The sequence below is a fragment of the Balaenoptera physalus genome (genome assembly GCF_965194825.1).
Source record: "Balaenoptera physalus genome assembly, chromosome: 11".
NCBI classification, from domain to species: Eukaryota; Metazoa; Chordata; class Mammalia; order Artiodactyla; family Balaenopteridae; genus Balaenoptera; species Balaenoptera physalus.
In genome coordinates this window covers 16366063-16390953 of record NC_138896.1, presented here as the reverse complement: position 1 = coordinate 16390953, position 24891 = coordinate 16366063, and the positions used below count along the sequence as shown (strand labels likewise).

The 24891-nt window shown below is 39.2% G+C and overlaps 1 protein-coding gene and 1 long non-coding RNA gene across 5 annotated transcripts in view; one reads left to right on the top strand and one right to left on the bottom strand.

The window, feature by feature from the left end:
- The window catches only part of CDKAL1 (CDKAL1 threonylcarbamoyladenosine tRNA methylthiotransferase), a 640596-nt gene extending 625788 nt beyond the window's left edge, over window positions 1-14808 (bottom strand). The window contains exons 1-4 of one of the 4 annotated variants that reach the window (XM_082415179.1): window positions 14713-14808; window positions 13834-13877; window positions 1597-1771; window positions 223-335 (exon numbers count right to left, since the gene is read on the bottom strand). In XM_082415179.1, the coding sequence (XP_082271305.1) occupies window positions 223-335; window positions 1597-1771; window positions 13834-13877; window positions 14713-14765 (385 nt within the window). In that variant the 5' untranslated portion in view covers window positions 14766-14808. Of the gene's footprint in view, window positions 1-222; window positions 336-1596; window positions 1772-13833; window positions 13878-14198; window positions 14667-14712 lie in introns of those variants that run through there. The other 3 variants (XM_082415181.1, XM_082415180.1, XM_082415182.1) reach the window with 3 other exon arrangements.
- The window catches only part of LOC309638865, a 722672-nt gene that overhangs the window by 140910 nt on the left and 556871 nt on the right, over window positions 1-24891 (top strand). The gene's annotated exons all lie outside the window — the stretch shown is intronic.

Sequence of the window (24891 nt, the reverse complement as noted above, 5' to 3'; positions counted from 1 at the left end):
GAAAAAGGTCCCCGGATAAGTGGACCCACACAGCTCAAAGCTGTGCTGTTCAAGGGTCAACTGTAGTTATCTAGACAACATATATTAGGTATCATTTTGTTTTCCCTTAAAATCATCAAGTTATGCTAAAATGTCCTTTAGTTGCTGAAGTTAGAATAGATATCTCTAAAAATCTTAGCTCTGAAAAATTTAATCAATAAAATACATTACAGATCTCATTACCTGTAATTTTATATCCATAAGCAGCCAGTTGTCCAGCCATATATTCTCCATCTGAATTATTATGAGAACAGCCCCAAGTTCGTATCCAAATTTTCTGTATGCCTGGAATAGTGCTGTTAATGAATTAAAAAAAAAAGTCTCATTAAGGGATTTTTTAAATAAAAAGCACTAGGTAATTTCTGGGCCCATTATGCAAAAATACTCACTCACTGCAACCCATTCACAGGCTATTCATTAAATGCACCAACTTAATACATAATCTGCTGTTACACCAAAAATCTAAATACAAGATAAAATAACAGCACAGAATTCTAAGTTAAGACTCTACATAAAAAATATCTTTTCTCTGCGTTGTATTTTACATTCAGAACTACTAAATACTACCACTAAGTTCAACTCCTGGAAAGGTACAAACAAATAACAATAGCACAGAAAATGGTTCTAGCAGCAATGGCAAATAAAGTTAGATACATCTAAAGACTACTATATACTAGTTACAATCTTTATTTTATAACTTACAGATATAAATAACTGAATCAAAATGAAAATCTGTCACTCTACAGCACTATTCAAAGCATTCCGTATATAAAAATAGAGTTCTAAAAAATGTAATATTTTTACAAAGGAAATAAAAGGACTTTCAACTTGGATTGCCCTGATAATTAATAATTAAATAGACATTACCTTAATGACATGTTTAGGACAAACTTAATAAACTTCATTCATTAAAATATAAGCAAATTTTAAATTCATACATCTTATGAATCTGTTCCAAACAAAATAATCAAGTGTATTAAAACTCTCAACAATTTACTAGGTAAACAAATATAAGCATATTAAAACTATATAACTGCATATTCCTTTCTGGCTACGTTGTATTAGAATTTCACTAGAGACCTAATATAACTGTGTAAACAGCACAATAATTTGTGCCCAATGCCTTTAGATGATCCACAAGTATTTGTAAATTTGCTAACAAAAACCAAATGCCCAAACCACCACTATCTCATAAGAATCACAAATTCCAATAAAATTTTTAATGTGGGAGAAACAATTACACACCAACTACTGTAACAGCAAAGAGATCCAGCCAGGGGAGGGTGCAAGGGGGCAGCTATCTTTGTGCCAAATACTGCCCTAGGCCCTGCCTTTAAGAAACATGCAATTTGACATCTTTTTCTTCTTTAGTCAATGACTTTGCTAAATTTAAAACCATTCAAATTAAAAACAAAACAAACAAAAAAAACACTACATATTTCCTCTCAAAATTTCAAAGGTTTTTTTAAAAGAGACATTATGTATATCATATACAGTAGTGCCAGCCTCTCCCCTGGTATGATACTGAATATAATTTCAAAGAAAAGAAAAGCTTACCTATCACTTGGTGGACTGTTTTCGTCTTGTAAATATTTTTGGGTATTTCGCCTTCGCACCTTTGGAATAACGTGCTTTCTCGCAAAATGCCTATCTTGGGGCTTTGAATCTTCTTGTGACACAATATCTTCTATGTCATCCAGGGATGTATCACAGGTTGCAGAAGGCATCTTCTCTATCACATAAAAAAGTTATAAATGATTCAAGCGTATGAGTCCCTCAGAAAATCTGTTTAACATAACATTACCCGTGAAACAGTCTCGCCAAACTTGAATCTAATAAAGCCTTTAGATTTTAACTTCAAGTTTACAGAAAATACAGGAGATACAGTAAAAGAAACACCAGATAAATCTTATTGATAGTGGGACATTCCAGGGTTCAACTGGAACTATTTCTTCAACAAATCAGTGTCATGGAGAAAAAAGCAGGAAAGGAACTGTTCAAGATTAAAGGAGACTTTAAAGATAATATGAACACACTTCATGTTCTTGATCAGGTCTTACTTTGTCCAAACAACTGTAAGACATTTTGGGAACAATTAGGGAAATCAGAATATGAACTGGGTATTAGACAGTATTTGGATATTGCAATAAATCATTAGATATAAAGTACTGTCTTTATGTTTAAAATCTTATTTTTTAGAGATGCATACTGAATATGTGGAGGTAAATATTATGTCTATAATTTATTTTAAAACAATAAAAAATAGATTAAGACATGGGGAAACATTTACAACTCTTAAATCTAGGAAATAGACATGTTGGTGTTTATTATCCAATTCTACTTTCCTGAATGTTCAAAATTTTTATAATTAAGAAAAGAAAATGTGGACACTGCTTCCAGGAAGATGAAATAAACATATTTTCCCTATCCCTCCCACTAAGTACAACTAGAACTCCAGACGTATATGTAAAATAAACATAAGAACATTTTGAAAGATGGAGAGAAGGCAGACCGGCTAGGGACCTTGCAACCCAAGGAACACCACCATGGTGAGCTACTTGGGTTTTGTTTTGCCTCCTATATCCCAGACTTGGAGCTGAAGAAGCCAGTAACCCAGAAATGCCAACAGGTGCAGACAATAAAAGCCCTCAACAAAACAAAAGCCTGTTCTGTTGCCAAAGAACCAGAAAAGTGGCAGCCTAACAAGACAGAAAACTTTTAGACAATAACCATTCCACCCCACACAAACACCAAAAAAAAACACAAAACTGCAAAACACAATTCAGTGGAGGAAAGATAGCCTTTTCAATAATTTCTGCTCGAGCAACTGGACATTTATAGACAAATAAATGAACAACCACCTAAGTCTCACACCTTACACAAAACTTAATTCAAACAGATCCTGGACTAAAATGTAAAACAAAACTATAAACTTTTAGAAAAAAATCCTAAGAGAAAGTCTTCTGGATGTAGAACTAAGTGAATTGTTTTTAGACTTGACACCAAAAGCACCATCCATAAAAAGAAAAATTAACAAGCCCAGACATCACCAAAATTAAAGACTTTTACTCTGCAAAAGACCCTTTTGAGAGATGAGACGTCAAGCTGTAGACTGAGAAAAAAATATTTGCAAACTACATATCTGACAAAGGACTAGTATCTAGAACTCAAAACAGAATAGTAAAAAAAAAGAAAGGAAAAAGAAAAGAAAAAAATTCAGTTAGAAAATAGACAAAAGACAAAGATATTTCACCTAAGAGGATATCCAGAGGGAAAAATAAGCACATGAAAAGAGATTCAACACTACTAGCCATCGGAGAAATATAAACTAAAACCACAATGAGATATCACTACATAGCTATCACTAACATAAAAAACAGTGACAACACTAAATGCTGGCAAGGATGTAGAAAAACTGGATCACTCATACAATCCTGGTGGGAATATAAAATGGTACAGCTGCTCTGGAAAACAATCTGGCATTTTCTTAAACTAATCATGCAACTACAATGCAACCCAGCAACTGTACTTCTAGGTGTTTATCCAGGAGAAATATTAAGACAGTCACACAAAAACCTAAAATAAATATTTACAGCAGCTTTCTTTGTAAGAGCTAAAACCTGAAAACAACCCAGATGCCCTTCAATGGTTGAATGGTTAAGTAAACTGAGGCACATCCAATACCATGGAATAGTACTCAGCAACAGGAAGGAATGAACTATTGGCACATGTAACAACCTGGATGAATCTGCAGAGAATTATGTTCAGCGAATAGAGCCGATTGCAAAAGGTTACCTACTGTATGACTACATTTATATAACATACTTGAGATTGAAATAACAAAATAACGGAAATGGAGGACAAAATAGTGGTTGCCAGCGATTAAGGAGAGGATGGAGCGGGAGGAAAGTGAATGTGACTATAAAGGTCAGTGTGCGCGATCCTTGTGGTGATGGAAATGTTCTGCATCCTGACCACATCATGTCGATATCCAGGTTGTGATACTGTACATATTACAGTTTTGCAAGATGTTACCTTTGGGGGAGACTTGGGTGAAGTGTACAGCATCTCCACATAATTTTTATAACTAAGTAAATCTACAATTATGTTAAAATAAAATACTTGAGAAGAAAAGCTACCTGAAAAATGAAACGTGCAGGCATAACTCAAAGATAACTGCAGGTTCAGCTCCAGACCACCGCAATAAAGCGAATGTCATAATAAAGGGAGCCACATGAATTTTTTGATCTTCCAGTGTACATAAAAGTTATGTTTACACTACACTGGAGTCTATTAAGTGTGAAATAGCATTATATCTAAAAAAACTATGCATATGCCTTAATTTTAAAATACTTTGTTGCTAAAAAAAAGGTTAACCACCATCTGAGGCTTCAGAGAATTATAACCTTTTTGGCGGTGGAGGGTCTTGCCTCCATATTTATGGCTGCTGACTGGTCAGGGGTGGTGGCTGCTGAAGGGGGGTGGTCGTGGGAATTTCTTAAAATAAGACAACAGTGACGTTTGCCCATCAATTGACTCTTCCTTTCATGAACAGTTTCTCTATAAGCATGCAATGCTGTTTGACAGCATTTTACCCACAGTAGAGCTTCTTTTGAAATTAAAGTCGATTCTCTCAAACCTTGCCTCTGCTTTATTAACTAAGTTTACGTAATATTCTAAATCCTTTGTTGTCATTTCAACAATCTTCACAGCACCTTCACCAGGAATAGATTCCATCTCAAGAGATCACTTTCCTTGCTTATCCATAAGAAGCAACTCCTCATCCATCCAAGTTTTACCATGAGATTGCAGCAATTCAGTCACATTTTCACTCCACTTCTAATTCTAGTTCTCTTGCTAATTCCACCACATCCGCAGTTATCTCCTCCACGAAACCTTGAACCCCTCAAAGTCATCCATGAAAGTTGGAATTGACTTGTTCCAAACTCCTGTTAATGTTGAAATTTTGACCTCCTCCTACGAATCACAAATGTCTTCAATGGCACCTAGAATGGTGAATCCTTTCCAAAAGGTTTTCAATTTACTTTGCCCAGATCCATCAGAGGAATCACTATCTATAGCAGCTTAGCCTTATAAAAATATATTTCTTCAATAATAACACTTGAAAGTCAAAATTACTACTTGACCCATGGGCTGCGGAATGGATGCTGTGTTAGCAGCATGAAAAACATTAATCTCCTTGTACATCTCCATCAGAGCTCTTGGGTGACCAGGTGTACTGTCAATGAGCAGTAATATTTTCAAAGGAATGTTTTTTCTAGGCAGTAGGTCTCAATAGTGGGCTTAAAATATTCAGTAAACCATGTCATAAACAGGTGTGCTGTCATCCAGGCTTTGTCGTTCCATTTACAGAGCACAGGCAGGGAAGATTTAGTATAATTCTTAAGGGCCCTAGGATTTCCGGAATGGTAAATGAGCACTGGCTTCAACTTATCATTATCAGCTGTATTAGCCCCGACAAGAGAGTCAGTCTGTCCTTTGAAGTTTTGAAACCAGGCACTGAGCCACTGTAATTATCTCAGCTAGATCTTCTGGACCTTCTGGGTAACTTGCTGCAGCTTCTACATCAGCACTTGCTTCTTCACCTTGCACTTTTACGTATGGAGACGGCTTCTTCCCTTAAACCTCATGAACCAACCTCTGCTAGCTTCAAACTTTTCTTCTGTAGCTTCCTCACCTCTATCAGCCTGCACCGAATTGAACAGAGTTATAGGGCCTTGCTCAAGATTAGGCTTTGGCTTAAGGGAACGTTGAGGCTGGTTTGATCATCTATCCACACCACTCAAACTTTCTCCATATCAGCAATAAGGCTGTTTTGCTTTTTTATCATCCATGTGTTCACTGGAGGATCTGTTTTAATATCCTTCAAGAACTCTTCCTTTACATTCACAATTTGGCTAACTGGCACAAGAAGCCTAGCTTTCAGTCTATCTCGGCTTCCTCATTAAGCTTAATCACTTCTAGTTTATTTAAACTGAGAGACATGCAATTCTTCCTTTCACTTGGACACTTAGAGGCCACTGCCGGGTTATTAACTGGCCTAATTTCAGTATCGGTGTGTCTCAGGGAATAGGGAAGCACGAGAAAAGGGGGAGAGACGGGGGAAGGGCCAGTTGGTGTAAGTAGGAGCACACATTTACCAATTAAGTTCGCTATCTCATACAGGCGTAGTTCAAGGCGTCCCAAAACAACTACAACAGTAACAAAGATAAATGATTACAGATCACCATAACAAATATAACAATGATGAAAGAGTTTGAAATACTGCGAGAATTATCAAAATGTGACACAGAGACACAGAGTAAATGCTGTTGGGAAAATGGCACCAACAGACATGCTGGATGCCGGGTTGCCACAAAGCTTCAATGTGCAAAAACAAAAACAAACAAACAAAAAAAGGCAACATCTGCGAAGCACAATAAAGCGAAGCACAAGAAAATGAGATCTACCGATCCTTGAGGACACTTGCTGCCAGACCTCCGCTAACACTGTGTCCAGACGGGAAGCAAGTGCTTCACAGCACCACCTCATTAACCGTTCACAACAACTCCAGGAGGTAGGGGGTGGTGTCATACTCACTTTAAAGAGTAATCTAGGGAATTCCCTGGCTGTCCAATGGTTAGGAGTCTACACTCTCACTGCCAAGGACCTGGGTTCCATCCCTGGTCGGGGAACTAAAATCCCATAAGCCGTGTGACACAGCCAAATAAAAAAAAAAAATGAAGAGTAATCTAAAACACAGAGAAGCTAACTTACCCAAAGCAGCTCAAAGACTCCATGGCAGATGAGCCTGAGCCCACGTGCTGTGCGAGACTCTACGGCCTACTTAATTACCCGGAATGATCACTTTTCATCCAGGTCGCCTAAACCAGCGTTAAGGGTCCTACACTCTCCACTGGTCTCGAGCCTTTCTGATGAATTTTCCTTCTCTTCATTTGTCAGATTCCCATCTTTCCATTAACAGAGCATTTCCAGCCAGGCTCACTTTGTGCCCTTGGCTGTAATGCACTCTTTACAAGTATGATAAACTACGCCTTGTAAATCAGACAAATCTGTGTTCAAATCTCGGCTAGCTTTACATTGCTCAGAAGAACAAAAGATCAGAAATAACCCAGATGGCAATCAATCAAGAACTGTTTAAATTACAGTGAACACACATACCACGTGGTCAGGGTAGGACTGTCAGTCACAGGCCTCCTCCTTCCCCAGGTGCAGCCATGGCACATGAGACCCATGCCTGCCAGAGTAATTCATCCTCTGGGCCACAGTGATTGGTTCAGGTTTGGACATGACAAGCCGAGCCAGTCAGAATCATCACGAGAACTTCTATGCCAGGGCTAACAGGAGAGCTGGCTTCTCTCTCACTGAAGTGGCTAAGTTAGGAGGCTGTCAGCTTGAGGATACTGGGGGCCATCTTGCCTGTCACAAAGCAGAAACCTACCCAAAGCAGCAAAGCCGTCTAAGAGCTGGAGAGATAATGAGCAACACTGACATTATTTGAGCAACTGGGTCCAACCAACGCCTGCAGCCAGATGCAGCTCTGCTCTGCCCAGTCACGTGAGCTAATAAATTCCCTCTGTGGCTTAAATTCATTTGAACTGGGGTTTCTGTTCTTGCAAACGAGAGCCCTGGCCGACTCAGCAAACTATAGGTAAGGTGAAATGAACTAGGTTAGTCTTTCCCAAATTCGTTCTATTTGTTAACTATCAGTGAAGAAATAGTTCTGTGGTCAAATAAATTTGGGAAAGTCTGCCTCTTACAGGTTCCCAGTATGCATTAGTAGAGCAAGGACTGGGAAGAGCTGCGGTAAAGAAACTTAAACTCGCTGATCTTCGGAGTTTTCTGAAAATTAATTTCTCACAGATCTCTTCATGAGGCTGCAGACGGTACTGAAAACAGAAGGCCTGAATGAAGCCGACCCTCAGATCCCCTCCCACATTCTGTACAGATGTATGACTTCATTCTCTTACCGGGAAATGGGTCTTTGCCCACATATCAATCCGTTACAGTGAATGAACTGCCCACCCACCTTAGAACAATCCCTCTACTCTGACCTGCTCGAGCACAGAATTCCAGCCATGCTTCCTCTTCTTGCATCATCACTAATTGTCTCTTTACTAAATCACTACTATCTGGGTATAAACATACTGTTATTTCTCCCATTTGAAAAACAAAAACCTCATCCGGGCCCCACTTCCTCTACCTACTATCTCCACCACATTTCTATCCTTTAAAAGAAAACTCCTTGCAAGAACTGTCTCCAATTTCCCCCTCCCATTCTCTACTAAACCGGGCTTTCACCCCAACCACTCCACCAAAACTGCTGTCCTGATTTCAGTGACTCACAACCGTGTACACAGCGGTCAATTCTCAGCCATCTCGCCTGACCCGGTCTGCAGCATCTGACACTATTGTCCACGCGTTCCCTCCTAAAGCTATCTTCTTCACTGGCTTCTGGAATCCCACACTCTGAGTTCTCCTCCTACCATGTCAACCACTCCCCAAGTCTCCTTTGCTGGTTCCTCCTCATCTCTCCAACTTCTCAACGTGGAATGCCCACAGGACTTCTCTTCTCTAGTTACAGACACACCCTAGGTGATCTCATCCAGTCCCGAGGCCTTGAAATACCAACTGTATGCTTATATAACCAGCCCCAGTCCTCCCCTGAACTTCAGGCTCAGATGTCCAACTGCCTATTCAACACCCCTGCTTGAATGTCTAATAGTTATTTCAAAATTAAAAGGTCAAAAACAAAACTCTTGATCCTCTCTCCACCTCACCCCACCTGCAACCAACATCACACCAGATGCTCGCGCAACTTTCCCCATCTCACTTAAAGGCAACCCCAACCTTCCACCCACTCAGGCCAAAAATCCTGGAACCATCCCTGACTCCTCTCTTTCCTTCACCCTAAATCCAATCCACCAACAAAAGCCTGCTGGCTTGACCTTCCAAATATGTTCAGAATCTATTTCTGACCATACCCACTGTTACATTCTTGGTCCAAACCAACATTAACTCTTGCCTGGATGACTGTAATAGTCACCCTGCTTCTACCCTTAATTCCCGAAGGACACTTGCAGCACGTAAGCCAGGGATCCCTTTAAAACCTAAATTCTTCTCAGGCTTCTGATCAAAACCTTCCCTTGGTATTCCATTTCAGAGTAAAAAGCCCCAGAGTAAAAACTGCTACAAAGTTCTACAAGGACATAATCAGCTTCCTGTTACCTCTGTGACCCCATTGCCTACCACTCTCCCCTCTCACTCCACTCGGCCACACGGGCATCCGTGGCTAGTTCACACCCACCAGGCACACACTGATTGCAAGGTCTTCGTCTTGCCTGGAATGCCTTCAAGCCCTTTGGGACTTTGTTCAAATGTCACCAGTGAGGCCTTCCTGAGCAACTCCCACCTCACCAGGTACACACACCTCCTGTCTGCCTTCCCCGCCTTGTTTCCTTACCACAGCACTTCACCACCTGCTTAGATATTACAGGGGAGCAAACTTGCCACCCCAAAATGTCTGCTTGCCACGCCGATTATTTTGAGCTGAAAACAATCAAGGACCAAAAGATTCAGGAAGAAACTCTGACCTTCCCCGTAAATGCCTAAAAGAATGTAAACAGAGCATCTGTTCCAGGAAAGGAGTAATCACCACAGATAACTAGAGTATGAACTACGTGTGCAGACAGGGAGGAACCTAGCAAAGTCTGTTTGTTAAAATTCCTCTCTGTTACCAAACATTTGCTTTTCCATGGCATGGCAGTTGCCTTCCTCCCCTCTGAGGTCCCAAACCACTACCCCCAAGATCCTCTTTTGTCTTTAGCTGAAGACAAAAGGGTTTAAGGCAAGGGTTTCAACCACTTGGGCGAGTTACTCTTTGCCTGGGTCTCTCCCATGTATACATGTTATTAAACTTTCGTTTTATTTGCCTCCTGTTAATCTGTCAGTTTAATTCTTAGACCAGCCAGAAGAACCTAGAAAGGTAGAGGAAAATTTCTTCCTCCATGAAAATATCTTCATTATTTTGTTACTATCTCTTTCTACTAGGATATATACTCTTAGGGGGATGGGGGGGCGGGGAGAGGTAAAGGATTTTGGGTGCTTTGTTCACTGCTTTATCCCAGGTGGTGCCTAGAACTGTCTAGCACACTGCAGCTTCTCAATAAATACTTTCTACTGTACACTACCCAGTCTAACAAAATATGCCCCCTCTGCTACCTCCCACTCTGCCCCAACTGTAATAATCTTTCAGACATTCTCTGAGCAGGCCAAACTAGCTTCTGACTCAGGGCCTTCACACTTGCTCTTCCTCTGCCTTGAATATCATCCCCAGATATTCGTATGCCTTGATGCCTACTTCTCTACTCAAATGGCACCTTGGAGAGGCCTTTTCCTAATCACCCTATCTAAAATAAGCACACACTGATTAGGCATCCCACACATTCTCACCGGCCTCTAACCCACTTTACGCTTCATTTTTCTTCATAACACTTACCTACCTGACTCCATATATATAACTGCATCTGTCTTTCTCACTACAGTGTAAGTTCCATAAGAACAAGGGTGTCATCTCTTTTTCACCACTATATCTACAACACCTGTAACAATGCCTAGCCCACAGCAGGCGCAGAATACCTGTTGAATGAATGGATAAATAAACACTTGCTTAAGCTGAATTTAGCTAGTCTTTCTATAACATAGGAGGAAATTCTTACAGTAGGTGGGATGGTGAAATAAATACCCAACCCCTACGGTTTCTTCTATGAACTATGACTCTATGAAATAACAAAGTTAAGTGAGAAAGGCTAAGACCAGGTAGTGCCTTTCAATGTTACTAAAGAACTACTGAAGGATTATAAATTGAATGACATATATTCACTTTTTTTAATTACACAATATTTACATCCCATACACAATTGCTTATGGATCCACTGAAGGGAAACAGTATGGAAGAAGAGAGCTGAGAGGGGTCTACTGCAGTAGACATACAATATCAGAGTTAGGGAAGCAAGGAACACTGCTAAGCCTCTTATTTTACAAAACTGAAGTCCAGAGGAGCTAAAGGATTTGTCCACTGATAGAGCTAAAATTAGAACCTAGGCCCTCTCTCAACACCAAGCTCTCCCCACATGGCTCTGCTTCATTGGCAAAGCACAAATAATGCAAGAGTCTAAGGCAACCCTAAGAAAGAAAAACATTCCAGAAAAAAATGGGCAAAGGCAAAACCGGCAACACACTTAAGAAATGCAAATAGCCATTAAGCATAGGAAAGAATGCTCAAACACACTAAGGGCATGTGTTTAAACAAGGAGTTATTTTCCATCTACCCCACTGATAACAAAGACTGACAAAAACCCAACTGTTAGCTGAAAGCGTGGTAAAACTGACATACCCTTTCTGAAGGGCAATCTGGCAATACATATCAAACTTTAAAACTTATATCCTTTTGCCAAGCAATTCCATTTCCAGAAATTCACTCCAGGGACACAAAAGAGACAAATATATAATGCAGAGGTTCCTAAACCTGGCTGCATATAATAAGCACCTGAACAAACTCACTCATCACTATTAATTAGCTCAAGTTCTTACTGCCAACGAACTGGTAAATGGAATTGTTAGCCTTCAGAAATTATTAAATAAGTGAATAATAATGAAAGTTTCAGAATAAAAGGAAAGCAAGATAGTAGTTAAATGGAACAACAGGATCGTATAAAGTTTTTTCTCAAAGGCAGAGGAAATCAAGTTTAATAAAGGAAATAAAAACAGTAAGTGAAAAAAGGAGATATTGAAAATGATGAAGAGAGAATAATATAGAGTACTGGTTACTTACAGAGGTGATTTATTAGGAGACCTTTTATAATAGCAAATACCCAGGCCCCATTCTTCAGAGTGGAATTTAAGGATGGGAAGGTAAAACCTGCCCAGGTGATTCCACTATACACCTCTGATTGAGAACCACTGTTCTCCTACAGCAAAGGTTCAGGCTTGAGTGTTCATTATAGTCACCTGAGGAGCTATGGACAATTACCGACAACTGAGCCCTGGGCTAGTTGAATCAATCGCTAGAACGGAGACTGGACATCACTATTTTTTAAAACTTTCCAGTAATTCTCATATGTGTTGCCACAGTTGTGAACCAAAGTCCTACACCAGTAGTTTTCACAGTGTGGTTCCCACACCAGCACAATTGGGGTCACTGGGGAACTTGTTAGAAATGAAAAGTCTGGGGTCCCACTCAAAATCTCCTGAATCAGATACTCTTGAGTAAAGCTCAGCAATCTTTAACAAGCCCTCCAGGTGATTTTGATGTACACTAAAGTTTGAGAATCACTGTCCTAGAATTATTGTTACATAAAAATCATCTAGAATGCTTGTCAAAAATATATTACCTGGTCAGCTGATTTTCAACAAGGGTGCCAAGAAAATTCAATGAGGAAAAGAGTAGTGTTTTCAACAAATGGTGCTGGGACAACTGGATAGCCACATGCAAAGAATGAAGCTGGATTCCTACTTCACATCACATACAAAAATTAACTCAAATTGACTGCAGACCTAAATTTAAGAACTAATGCTATAAAACTCTTAGAAGATAAGATAGGTGTAAATGTTCATGACATTAGAATAAGCACTGGTTTCTTAGTTATGACACCAAAAGAATAAGCAACAGAAGAAAAAACAGACTGCACTTACATTTAAGACTTTCATATTTAAGACTTTCATGCTTCAAAGGACACCATCAAGAAAGTGAAAAGAGAGCTCATACAATTGGAGAAAATATTTGCAAATCAAATGTCTGATAAAGGTCCGGTATCAGAATACATAAAGAACACGTACAACTCAACAACAGAAAGACAAATAACCCAACGAAAAATATGAGCAAAGGATTTGAACAGACATTTCTCCAAGGAAGATATACAAACGACCAATAACATGATGAGATGTCAACATCATTAGCTATCAAGAAAATGCAAATCGGGCTTCTCTGGTGGCGCAGTGGTTGAGAATCTGCCTGCTAATACAGGGGACACAGGTTCGAGCCCTGGTCTGGGAAGATCCCACATGCCGCGGAGCAACTAGGCCCGTGAGCCACAATTACTGAGCCTGCGCGTCTGGAGCCTGTGCTCCGCAACAAGAGAGGCCGCGATAGTGAGAGGCCCGCGCACCGCGATGAAGAGTGGCCCCCACTTGCCGCAACTAGAGAAAGCCCTCGCATAGAAACGAAGACCCAACACAGCCATAAATAAATAAATACATAAATATTTAAAAAAAAAAGAAAATGCAAATCAAAACCACAATGAGACACCACTTCACACACACTAGGATGGCTAGAATAAAAAAGACAGAGAACAACAATGTTGATGAGGATGTGCATTAGCTCACCCAGAGAAAGAGAACAGAATTTCTTCTAATGGAAAGAGGACAGGACCAAGCCTTAAGAAACTCCGTATTTACCTGCCACACAGAAGAGAACCAGCCTATAATGGAGATCAAGAAAAAGCCACTAGAGAAGAAGAAAATCAGTGGGTCACAAAAGGAAAAGGAAGCGAGCATGTGAAAGAGGTGGACATGGTCAGTGCTGCTCAATGCAGGTAATGCAAAGTTAAGTAAAATGAATGAAAACGTTTCTTGGATTTAGTGATAGGGAGATCTTGGCGTTTCCAGATAATGATGGTGGCAAAATCACTAAGAAATTAAAATTAGGCTACCTTTCTGCACGTTATAATATGTAACACGTCACTCCAACATAAAAGGCTTAAAATAAATGAGTACCTTGATTATTCGCAATTAGTCTCAAATCTTCTTGAACGATGAGTCTGGAAAATAAAAAGCGATTAGAAAAAGCAAGCTCGCAACAACTACACAAAACCACAGTAAGGGCTCTTTAAAACTACCTAAAAGGTATTAAACTCCATAAAAGGCTACTTTATACAGCAGGGTTAATGATGTTCCATACTACTCCCAATTTCTGTCTGATTAGGACAGGTGTGTTAACATGCCACATTTGCTATGACTGAGATCCAGCGTCTGGCCGTAGTTAATAAATACTATCCAGCACTACAACACGTCTGCGTGATTCAAGTAATACCGATAACTACAAAACAGAAATATGGCCATGAAGTAAGTATCCACATCACCTGACACACGAAAGACACGTGTCGTCCCGAGATTCAGAAACAGGTTTTATCAGTAAACAAGAAGGAAAAGTGAAAAATCAAGACACCTAATCTTCAGACCAACTTCAGTCTAAATTTCTGAGATACAGCTCTGTGAAAGCTAGGTAACTGTGAACGCCTTGTCCCGTCCCACAAACTCACTAACGCAGAAAGTGGGAAAACGAATGAAGTTAGATTTGTCAATAAGCAACGAGGTCCCTTAAATACTCCTTACAGCCCTGCAGCACCTAAGGCCAAAGACCCGTCCTCACTTCTGGCAGCGCTACCTGCCTCCCAATTCCCCCAGCCCAGCTGCTAAGTTCCCTTTTAACTGCGAAACAAACCAGCAAACCTCCCGAGAAAGACTAAAACTGGGGAAACAAGGCTCCGCCGTAAAAGGAACTCTGACCAAACCCTGCCCCTCACTGATCCACCCGCCACCCTTATCCAGCAGTCGGGAAATAACAAGCCAGCAGCCAAAAGTAAGAGAACCTACACGCCACTCTCCAGAAACTGCAGCGACTTTAGATGGAGCTCGCCATGACACATACGTCCCGCCACGTTTATTTACGCATGCTCGCAGACGGTGGCCCGGAGAGATCAAATTACATCATCGCTGGAAGTGCGCGTTCAGGTTCAACTTGGTTTAGTAATGACTTCATTTAACGATTCTTTTGGTTGCCAGAACGAAGATAAGACCTTCAAGACCTCGAGTTCTTAGAATCGTTTAATAGCTAACTTCTCTTGAGCTCTTACTACGTGTCGGGTACTGTGTTCAGAGCTTTCCATAAACATTATCTCCCCACTTATTTATTATTATACTTATTTTACAAAAGAGGAAACTGGGAGTTTAATTACGTGCCCAAAGTGATTCTGGTAGCAGTGACAGTCCTCTGTGCTAAACCCAACTCTGCCGGACTCCCAGAGAATCTGCTCTTTTCATTACATTTTACCAGCTTCCTCGACCTTTTGTGAAAATAGGTCGTATTAAAGAAAATGGAGAAGGGTAAAAAAAGAACAGTTGGATTGAACTTAATATAGATAATTTAACACCAAGCAAGGTTTTTTGTTGTTTTTTGTTTGTTTGTTTGTTTTAATGCTTAGAAGACAGTCTAGGAGCAGCAGTTTAGCAGAGAAAGAGAACTTTCATGGAGTATATACAGATTCTGACCTGGTTACCTTACATGAGTTATCTCACCTTATTATTCTTTACCCCAGACACTGGCCTTGTTTACCAGAAAAGCATTTCCACTTTAGAAAGTGAAGACAATAGCCATGAACAGGAAGTCGAAATTATGCCTGACTCTGGGTTTCACAGTGATTTGGGGCAATTGACTTATTTTGTAAATGACTTTCCTAGTGTATTTCCCTCTGGCTAAAATGGCACCCTTTGCTCATCCAAAAAAAAAAAAAATCTGAACTGTGACCTAAGGTCCACAGCAGTCCTCACCCAGCTGAATTAGAATTGTGTGTTTATGTTGCCCCATCTCTTTCACTAGACCAAAAGTAGGCCCTGGGTCACCTTCTTCTTGGTGGTAATCCCACTGCCTAGCTCATAATCTTGCACTTAATAGCCTCTCAATAAACATGTTGAATCAATGAGTGAGTGCACCCCTTCTCCCCAAGATCTGGTTAAGTTCAAACAAATTTCATGGAGTGCATACCATATGATAGGCACTTGCTGGATGCTGGAGCTAGAAAGGAAGAAAGACAACTCCCTACCACCCTTTCAGGCTACTGCAAGGATACAGCTTCAGTAGAGAATAGCAATCCCTATGGAAGAGGAACGCAAGGGGCCTGTGGAGCACAACAGAGAGATCAGGACTTCCGCCAGGGGTGAAGTGAGGGAAATGGACAAAGGTATTCCAGACTGGGGAGACAGTGAGGGCCAATGCATGGGGGCCTGAAACTATAAACTGTTGTACATTATAAAAGCAAAAAAGAGTAAAGCTGATGACAGCAGAGAAGGCTGGAAAGGAAAGTGCAGGGATCAGATTAAGGTGAGCCTTGTTTTCTAAAATAAAGACATTAGACCTAACCCTGGATGTATTGGGTAGCATGAAAATGTCTGAGCAGAATATTCTCTCAGGAGGATGGGTTTGAGGACAACATTTCAGACATGAAGAAATAGTGAAAAGCATAAATCAAGTTGTTGGCTGTGAGCAATGGGAAAATGAAAAGGGAGGACAGAAGAGACTGAGGAGGTAAAATCAGCAAGACTTAGAGATTGATAGGTGTAGAAGAAGAGGATACAAGGAAGTTTCCAAGTTTGGGGATAAAGCAACTGACACCAGTACTTCTTTGGTGAAATCTGTCTCTTTAGGCACTTTTAATCTGAATCATTTGAAAAGCCAGTGACACTACCTCTAGGAATTTAACTTATGGAAATGCTCACAGTTACACAAAATGACATATGTGCCAGATTATTCTTTGAAAGATTGCTTGCAATAGCAAAAGACTGAAAATCCTCTCTGGCTTCTCAATAGGGAATTGGTTAAATATCTTTATGGTGTCTACAGCTCCTGAAAAAGAAAAAGGTTGCATTTAATGCACTATCTATTCTTAAGTGGAAAAAGAAATTTACAACATAGTGCATAGAGTGTATGACTATAGTTACAACTACAGTTTTATACATGTATAAAATCTGTGGCAGAATATATAAATAATTGGTAACGGAGTCATGTCTCTGGGAAAAGGAACTGAGTGGCTAAAGGAAGATTTGCTTTTCCCTGTATATCATTTTGTACCTTTTATTTTTGGACCATGCAGATGTATTATTTATTCAAAAAATAAATGGATGCATTTTATAAATAAAATGACATTTGATAATTTATCATTTACTGGTTTATCTGTTACACTGTAGTATTTTCTTTCGTATGAATATTTAAATTTTAAATCTTTTTATTATGTTAAGATATACATAATGTAAAATTTACCATTTTAACCGTTTTTAAGTGTACAGTTCAGTAGCATTGAGTACATTCACATTTTTGTGCAGCCATCCATCTCCAGAACATTTTCATCTCCCCAAACTTAAACTCTCAACCTGTTAAACAATAAGTCCCTAATTCCCCTTTTCCCCAGCCCCTGATGACCACCATTCTACTTTCTGTCTGTATGAATCTGACTACTATAGGTTCCTCATATAAGTGGAATCATACAGTATTTGTCCTTTTGTTACTGGCTTATTTCACTTAGTAAAATGTCTTTGAGGTTCATCCGTGTTGTAGCATGTCAAATATCCTTTCTTTTTAAGGCTAAATGATATTCCATGGTATGTATATACCACATTTTGTCTACAAATTTTAAATATTTATGCTTTGTTTCTCAAATTAGATTGTAAACTTCATAAGAATAGACGCTCCATATTGTTATTGTTTTTTCAGCCAACAATATAATATTAAATGCTTTATAAATGTTGGTGGTAGACAAACCAATTCGTGTACACAAAGACATGCTAAAAATGCAAGTGAATCTATAAAATAATAGTAAAACCTAACATTTTTTGAGAACTTATATGTGTGTGCCAGTAACCATCCTAAGCCCTCTATGTGAATTACCAAATGTTTTCATCACAATGACTCTATAAGTAATCCTATAAATTAGGAGAACTATTATTATCCTCATTATCCCCTTTTTACAGAGGAGAAAACGGAAGCTTAAGCAGTCTGACTTCAGGGACTTTTTTACTCTATATAAATACTTCAGAAGAAAAAAACTGTATACTTTCATTAAAAATGCAAAATTTCAAATAAAGAAAAACATTGGAGAGAAAAAAAGAAAAAAATGATAAGGGAAACGTACAATAAAATCTATAAACCTTCAGAGTAATTAACTCAGTCTTTTAATATTCTTTACAGTGAAAATCGAAGAGAAAATGTGGGCAATAATGAAGTTAGAGAATTCTTACTATCTCAGCCACTAACCAAGAAAGAATAAAATAAAGTTATAAAAATTTAGGAGCACAGGGACTTCCCTGGTGGCGCAGTGGTTAAGAATCCGCCTGCCAGTGCAGGGGACACAGGTTCGAGCCCAGGTCCGGGAAGATCCCACATGCCACAGAGCAACTAAACCTGTGCTCCACAACTTCTGAGCCTTTGTGCCACAACTACTGAAGCCCGTGTGCCCTAGAGCCTGTGCTCTGCAACAAGAGAAGCCACCACAATAAGAAGCCTGCGCACCGCAACAAAGAACAGCCCCTGCTCGCCGCAACTAGAGAAAGCCTGCACGCAGCAACGAAGACCCAAAGCAAAAATAAAAAACAAAAAATAAATTAATTAATTTAAAAAAATTTAGCAGCACATATCTTATTTTTGTTTTTTTTGTTTGTTTTTTGTTTTTAGGAGCACATATTTTAGATTTAGCTTATGATTTGAGTAATTAGCTAGTGTACTTATAAATTTGTTCCAATCAGTATCTTTTTATGATAAATAAATCATGCATTTAATTCACTCTTGAAAAATGATAGTAAGTGTATATGAAATTTTCTGTGTAGAATATTATGTAAGTTTAGTAGAATGAAATTTAAAATGGATTAATCTATTATATATAAGAAAAGTATGTGTTCTCAATTTTTAAAGTTCAGCAGGTCAACATGTATTATGCAAATATATTAGTATTTATGTTAGCTTCCCACTGCATGTGGTGGAAAGCTAACTGGAATTTCTTAATTACAAAAGGATGAGGGGGCACATGAAAATTAATGCTAGACCCAGGGATTTTGATTGGATCTGATAAATTGTCAGAGTAAATTCCCCAGCTGGACACCATACAACTAAAGCAGTTTTTAAGCAAGGCTTTTCAGGTGTTTGTTTTCATAAAGGATTAAAAATAAGGAAATAAGTTAGGAGATTATCACAGTGGTCTAAATATGAAACCAAGAAAAAGATGGTGATCGTAGAAATAGAGAAAAAAGAAAGGATACAAGAAAGGCCAAAAGAAAATTTGCCCCAAACAGGTGAATGCTTCAATGTAGAGGATAAAAGGGAAGGACACTGATGGTCTTAAATAAACTGAGAAAAGATTATATAAAACATGATGTGAAATAAATTAACCTGTTGTTGTCTTCGGGCTAATGCTGAATTTTCTCCATGTAATCTAACCACTAGAGGTCAGAGTGCTATACTTCTAATGTCAACTATTCTATCAATTTACACAAATGGGTTTGGCTCATTTCTGTAATTAATTGTATCTTTTCCTTCTCCCACTCTCACTATGGGTGGTTTGGGGGCTGTTTTTGTGGCCCAGGCCAAAGCCACGAGATCACCACATTCCCTTGCCTCAGGGCAGGTAACCCATGCCAGGTCAGAGTGAATTCTGGGCTCTCAGTCAAGTGGGAGAATCTGTGGTGGGAGCTTCCAGGACGACCACGTGGAGAACACCTGCCTGAGACCCAGGCTATTTCGGAGGAAAGTAGAGCTGAGCGATGTAGGGAGAAATCAGTAAGTTCTGAGGACAGCTGTAAGCCCCCTACATCCACATGCCTGGAGCTAGATTTACTTCTGAGCTCTTCAGTTCTGTGAACAAGTAAATCCCCCCTTTTGATCCCTGAAGCTAATTTGAGTGGATTTCTTTCACTTGCAACCAAGAGTCCTGGCTCATCCTATTTTTACATATTCTCTTAGCTTTTAAACAATTTATAACAGTCGTCTAACTCCCTGATTGGGAAAGAGACATATGATGTTTTCTCTGTCCTTCAGTAATATATGACTCAAATAACAAACTTACTGAGTTATATAATAATATATATCATATTTATAAATAAAAATTATATATTGTGCTCAGAGGTGATAAAATGGCCAAAAATTTGCTGCAGATTAAGGAGAACCAAGAGTGAGGATTGCAATTTTTAAAGATGGACTTGCAATATTTAAGCCTACGTTGGTAGGCTCATTGAGAAAAAGACCTTTAGGCAAAAGCTTTAAAAAGACGAGGAAGTTAGCAAAGGAATGCGTGGGGAAAGAGCATTCAAGTAAAAGGGACCAGCCAGTGGAAAGCCTCTAAGGGAAGAGCACACCTGCCATGTTCAAGAGATAGCAGGGTCCATCAACAGATGAATGGATAAAGATGTGATATATATATACGATGGAATACAACTCAGCCATAAAAAAGAATGAAATTTTGCCATTTGCAACAACATGGATGGACCTGGAGAGTATTATGCTTAATGAAATAAGTCAGACAGAGAAAGACAAATACTCTATATGATATCACTTATACGTGGACTCTAAAAAATAAAACAAACTAGTGAATATAACAAAAAAGAAACAGACTCAGGTATTAGAGAACAAACTAGTGGTTACCAGTGGGGAGAGGGAAGTGGGGGAGGGGTAAGACTAGGGCAGGGGATTAAGAGGAACAAACTACTCTGTATAAAATAAATAAGCTACGAGGATATATCGTACAACACAGGGAATATAGCCCATATTTTATAACTATAAGTGGAGTATAACCTTTAAAAATTGTGAATCAAAATTCTTGTACGTTGTACACCTGAAACTTACATAGTATTGTAAATCAACTATACTGCAAGAAAAATAAATAAATAAATAATTTTTTTAAAAAGAGAGAGAGACAGCAGGAAGATCAGAGTGGTTGGAATGGAGTAAGTAATAGGAAAAGATGTCAGAGAGTGAACAAAACCAGATCATGTGTGGCCTCATGGGCCATAGTCAAACTTTGGCTTTTACTCTGAAAGAAATGGGAGGCTTCAGAAGGTTTTGAGAGGAGGGGTAGATCGAGGAGGTCAGTTAGAAAGCTGTTGCAATAATCCAGGCAGGTACTGATGGCATCCTGGACTAGGGAGGCAAGAGGAGGAGGTGATAAGAAGTGGTTAGATTCTGGACATATTTGAGGACACAACCTGTAGAATTTCCTGTAGACTGGATTTAGGGTATGAGAGAAAAAAAGAGAAATAAAGGATGCTGACTTCCAAGTTTTGGGCCTGGACTATAAGAGGAATGAAATTGCTATCAATGGAGATGGTATAGATTGCAGAAGGGGGAAATCAGGTTTCAGTATATTCTTAATTTGTTTACCTTTTATTATTTTTTTCTTTTGAAATAACTTTAGATTTTTTTTAAGTTGCAAAATTATTACAATTAATTCATGTATAACCTTCACCCAGCTTCCCCAGATGATAACATTTTACATAACCAAAGAATAATTATCAACACCAGGAAATTAACATTGATACGATACTATTAACATTGATATGATACCCAGTCTAGGCCAGGTCTTCATTTTTCCTTTGTCTTTCCTGACTTTGACACTGTTTAAGAATACAGATCAGTTATTTTGTAAAATGTCCCTCAATTTGAGTTGGTCTGATGTTTGCTGATGACTAAATTCAGGTTACAAATTTTTGGCAATACTACTACAGAAGTGATGCTGTGCCCCTCGCAGCCCATCATATCAGGGAGGTACATGATGTTTATAGGTCTCATCTACCAGTGATGTACTTTGAACATGGCCTCTGCAATGTAAAGTTACTATTTTTCCCATTAGTATTAGTAAGTGTCTTGTGGGAAGATACTTTTAGAGTATATAAGTATCCTGTTTCCCAGAGTGTATTTGCCCACCATTTTAGCATCCCTTAATGATTCTGGTAGACAAGAATTATTACTGTGCTATTTGACAAATGGTAATTTTCCATTTCCATTACTCCTTCTACTTTTATTATTAAATGAGCTTGGCCAAACCACTGGCCTTCAGGTTAGCGTCTGTGTTCTTTTTTTTTTTTTTTGGCTGTGCCTTGCGGCTTGTGGGATTTTAGTTCCCCGACCAGGGATTGAACCTGGGCCCTTGGCAGTGAGAGTGCAGAGTCCTAACCACTGGACTGCCAGGGAATTCTTGCATTTTTTTTTTGCACTTCCTTATTTTCTGGCTCCACAAGATGCCCTAGGCTCATCTTGCACTTTCTCTGCCCTATCCCTGGAATCAGCCAGTTCTCCAAGGAGTAGTGGTTCCTTTTAGTGGGAAATGGTATTTAGAAACTGGACATGAGCTCATTGCTGTTGGGTGGCATTACTTCAGGAGCTCAGTTTTAAACCTATTAAACTTGAGGTATCTATGAGACATCCAATTGGACTGTTAACTTGGCAGTTATAATTATGATTCTGAAGTTTAGGTGAGAAATTTAGGCTGAAGATATAAATTTGGGAGTTACTGGCATATAGATGACATATAAAGCCAAAATACTGAATGAGATTAGAATCGATATAAAAAGTGGAGAGGATCAAAGACTGAGACCTGGGGCACTCCAATACTAAGATGAGGGAGAAGAAGAATCAGCAAAGGAAACTGAGAAGGAGCAACTAGTGAGGTAGGAAGAAAACTAAGAATGTTGTATCCCAGAAGCCAAATGATAAAAGTATATCATGGGGCTTCCCTGGTGGCGCAGTGGTTGGGAGTCTACCTGCCAATGCAGGGGACACGGGTTCGAGCCCTGGTCTGGGAAGATCCCACATGCCGCGGAACAACTAGGCCCGTGAGCCACAATTACTGAGCCTGCGCGTCTGGAGCCTGTGCTCCGCAACAAGAGAGGCCGCGATAATGAGAGGCCCGCGCACCGTGATGAAGAGTGGCCCCCAATTGCCACAACTAGAGAAAGCCCTCGCACAGAAACGGAGACCCAGCACAGCCATAAATAAATAAATAAAGTACTTTAAAAAAAAAAAAAAATGAAGGTTTTAAAAAAAAAAAAGTATATCATGGAGGAAGGAATGATCAACTGTCAAATTATGCTGATAGGTCAAGTAAGATGAAGACTGAGAATAAATCACTGAATTGAGCAACCTGGAAGGGTAGTTTTGGTGGAGCGGAGTGAGTAAAAGTTGAATGAAGTGGATTCAAGGGGGAGGAAGGGAAGAGAATTGGAGATAGGACTTACAGACAACTTTGAAGATTTACTGCAAAGAGGAGCGAAAATACAGGACTGTAGCAGTGGAGAAAATGGGTTCAAAAGGAAGGAAAAATTTTTTTTAGGAAAAACAAGAGCATGATGACATGCTAAATGAAAACAATCCCTTGGAGATGGAGAAATTGACGGTACTGTACAGAGAGGGGGAAACTGCTGAAGTCATATTCCTGAGAAAGGACAGTGACAATTTTCTAAGCATTATATCATAGTTAACTGAGATATAAATATTCGGAGAATAAATAAAGGCTGTTCACCTAGTTTAAAAAAATCAAATACATTTGGCTGATGTTATTTTAAAAAACACATTTAAAGAAATATGACTTTTTAAAAACTAGAGCTTTCTAATAAGACATTAGCAGTGACCAAGAGTCAACTAAAATATTATACTGGAGATATATTTCACTGGCAAGCATCAGAATGTTGTCACTGCCAGGAAAATGTGGAAACAGAAAATCGTTTTTTTCTTTTTCTTTTTTTTTCCTTTTTAACCATAGGATACTCATGGCTTTTGTTTTTAAAAATGCATTCATTAAATGCTCTCTATTAGTCATATCTCTCACTGGCTTCTTTCCAAATACTTTCTTACAAGTGATAAATCTGTAGGGGAAATTCAGAGATTTGCAATTCCACGGAGAGAAAATATCTTTGAGAGTGAGCAGTGGGAATAATAAAAGCCATGGAGGGCTTTACTAGGCAGAAACTCTCTGCCAGAGAACAGAACAACTCTTGCAGTAGCTGACTTCATGAGAATATACTCCCTGAAGCTACAGAGAAACCAGGTTTAAACTGCAACAGCTAGGAGGGGAGGAAGAAGACGGAGTGTCCAGTTTTGGGTTATTTGGTTTATTTGGTTTTTCTAAATTTCTCAAAGACCCCCCTGGGGTTGTTGTCCGTTCAGTTGGAGAGTAATAGCAGAGATCAAAAGGAAAAGCAAGCCAGGAAAAAAACAAAGGACACAAGACTTTTTGTCTTCTTTGTTGTATTCTTATATTTACCTTCTTTAATTTCTCAGTAAATGATTTGTAAGGAGGCAGAAAAAAATGTTTAGAAAAAAAGGCACTCACTGAATAATTACAGCATTTATTTTCAAAGCATATATTTAATTATGTTATATGCAAATATGGGCAGAATTCATATCCTAAATGAATTTGCTCAGAGCAAAACTGTATTCCCTGAAGTTGACTTGTTTTGACAAAATTGTGATGTATTATTAGACAAATGATACATATAAGTTTATTTAGTTGATTGCTGATTATCTTGGCTAATGGAGGGAAACAATGGTGTGGTTAATCCAAAATAATCTAAAGTCATTTCTATTTGACTTTGAAAAAAAATTTGATATTTGGCAATGAATGGGGATATTTTTAACACTCTAAGATTTTTTTTAATAGATTTATTTATTTATTTATGGCTGCTTTGGGTCTTCATTGCTGCGTGCGGGCTTTCTCTAGTTGCAGCGAGTGGGGGCTACTCTTCGTTGCGGTGCGGTGCACGGGCTTCTCATTGCGGTGGCTTCTCTTGTTACGGAGCACAGGCACTAGGTGCGCAGGCTTCAGTAGTTGTGGCTCACAGGCTCAGTAGTTGCGGCTCGGGGGCTCTAGAGCACAGGCTCAGTAGTTGTGGTGCACGGGCTTAGTTGCTCCACGGCATGTGGGATCTTCCCGGACCAGGGCTCGAACCGGTGTCCCCTGCAATTGGCAGGCGGATTCTTAACCACTGCGCCACCAGGGAAGCCTGGTAAGATTTTTTTAAAAC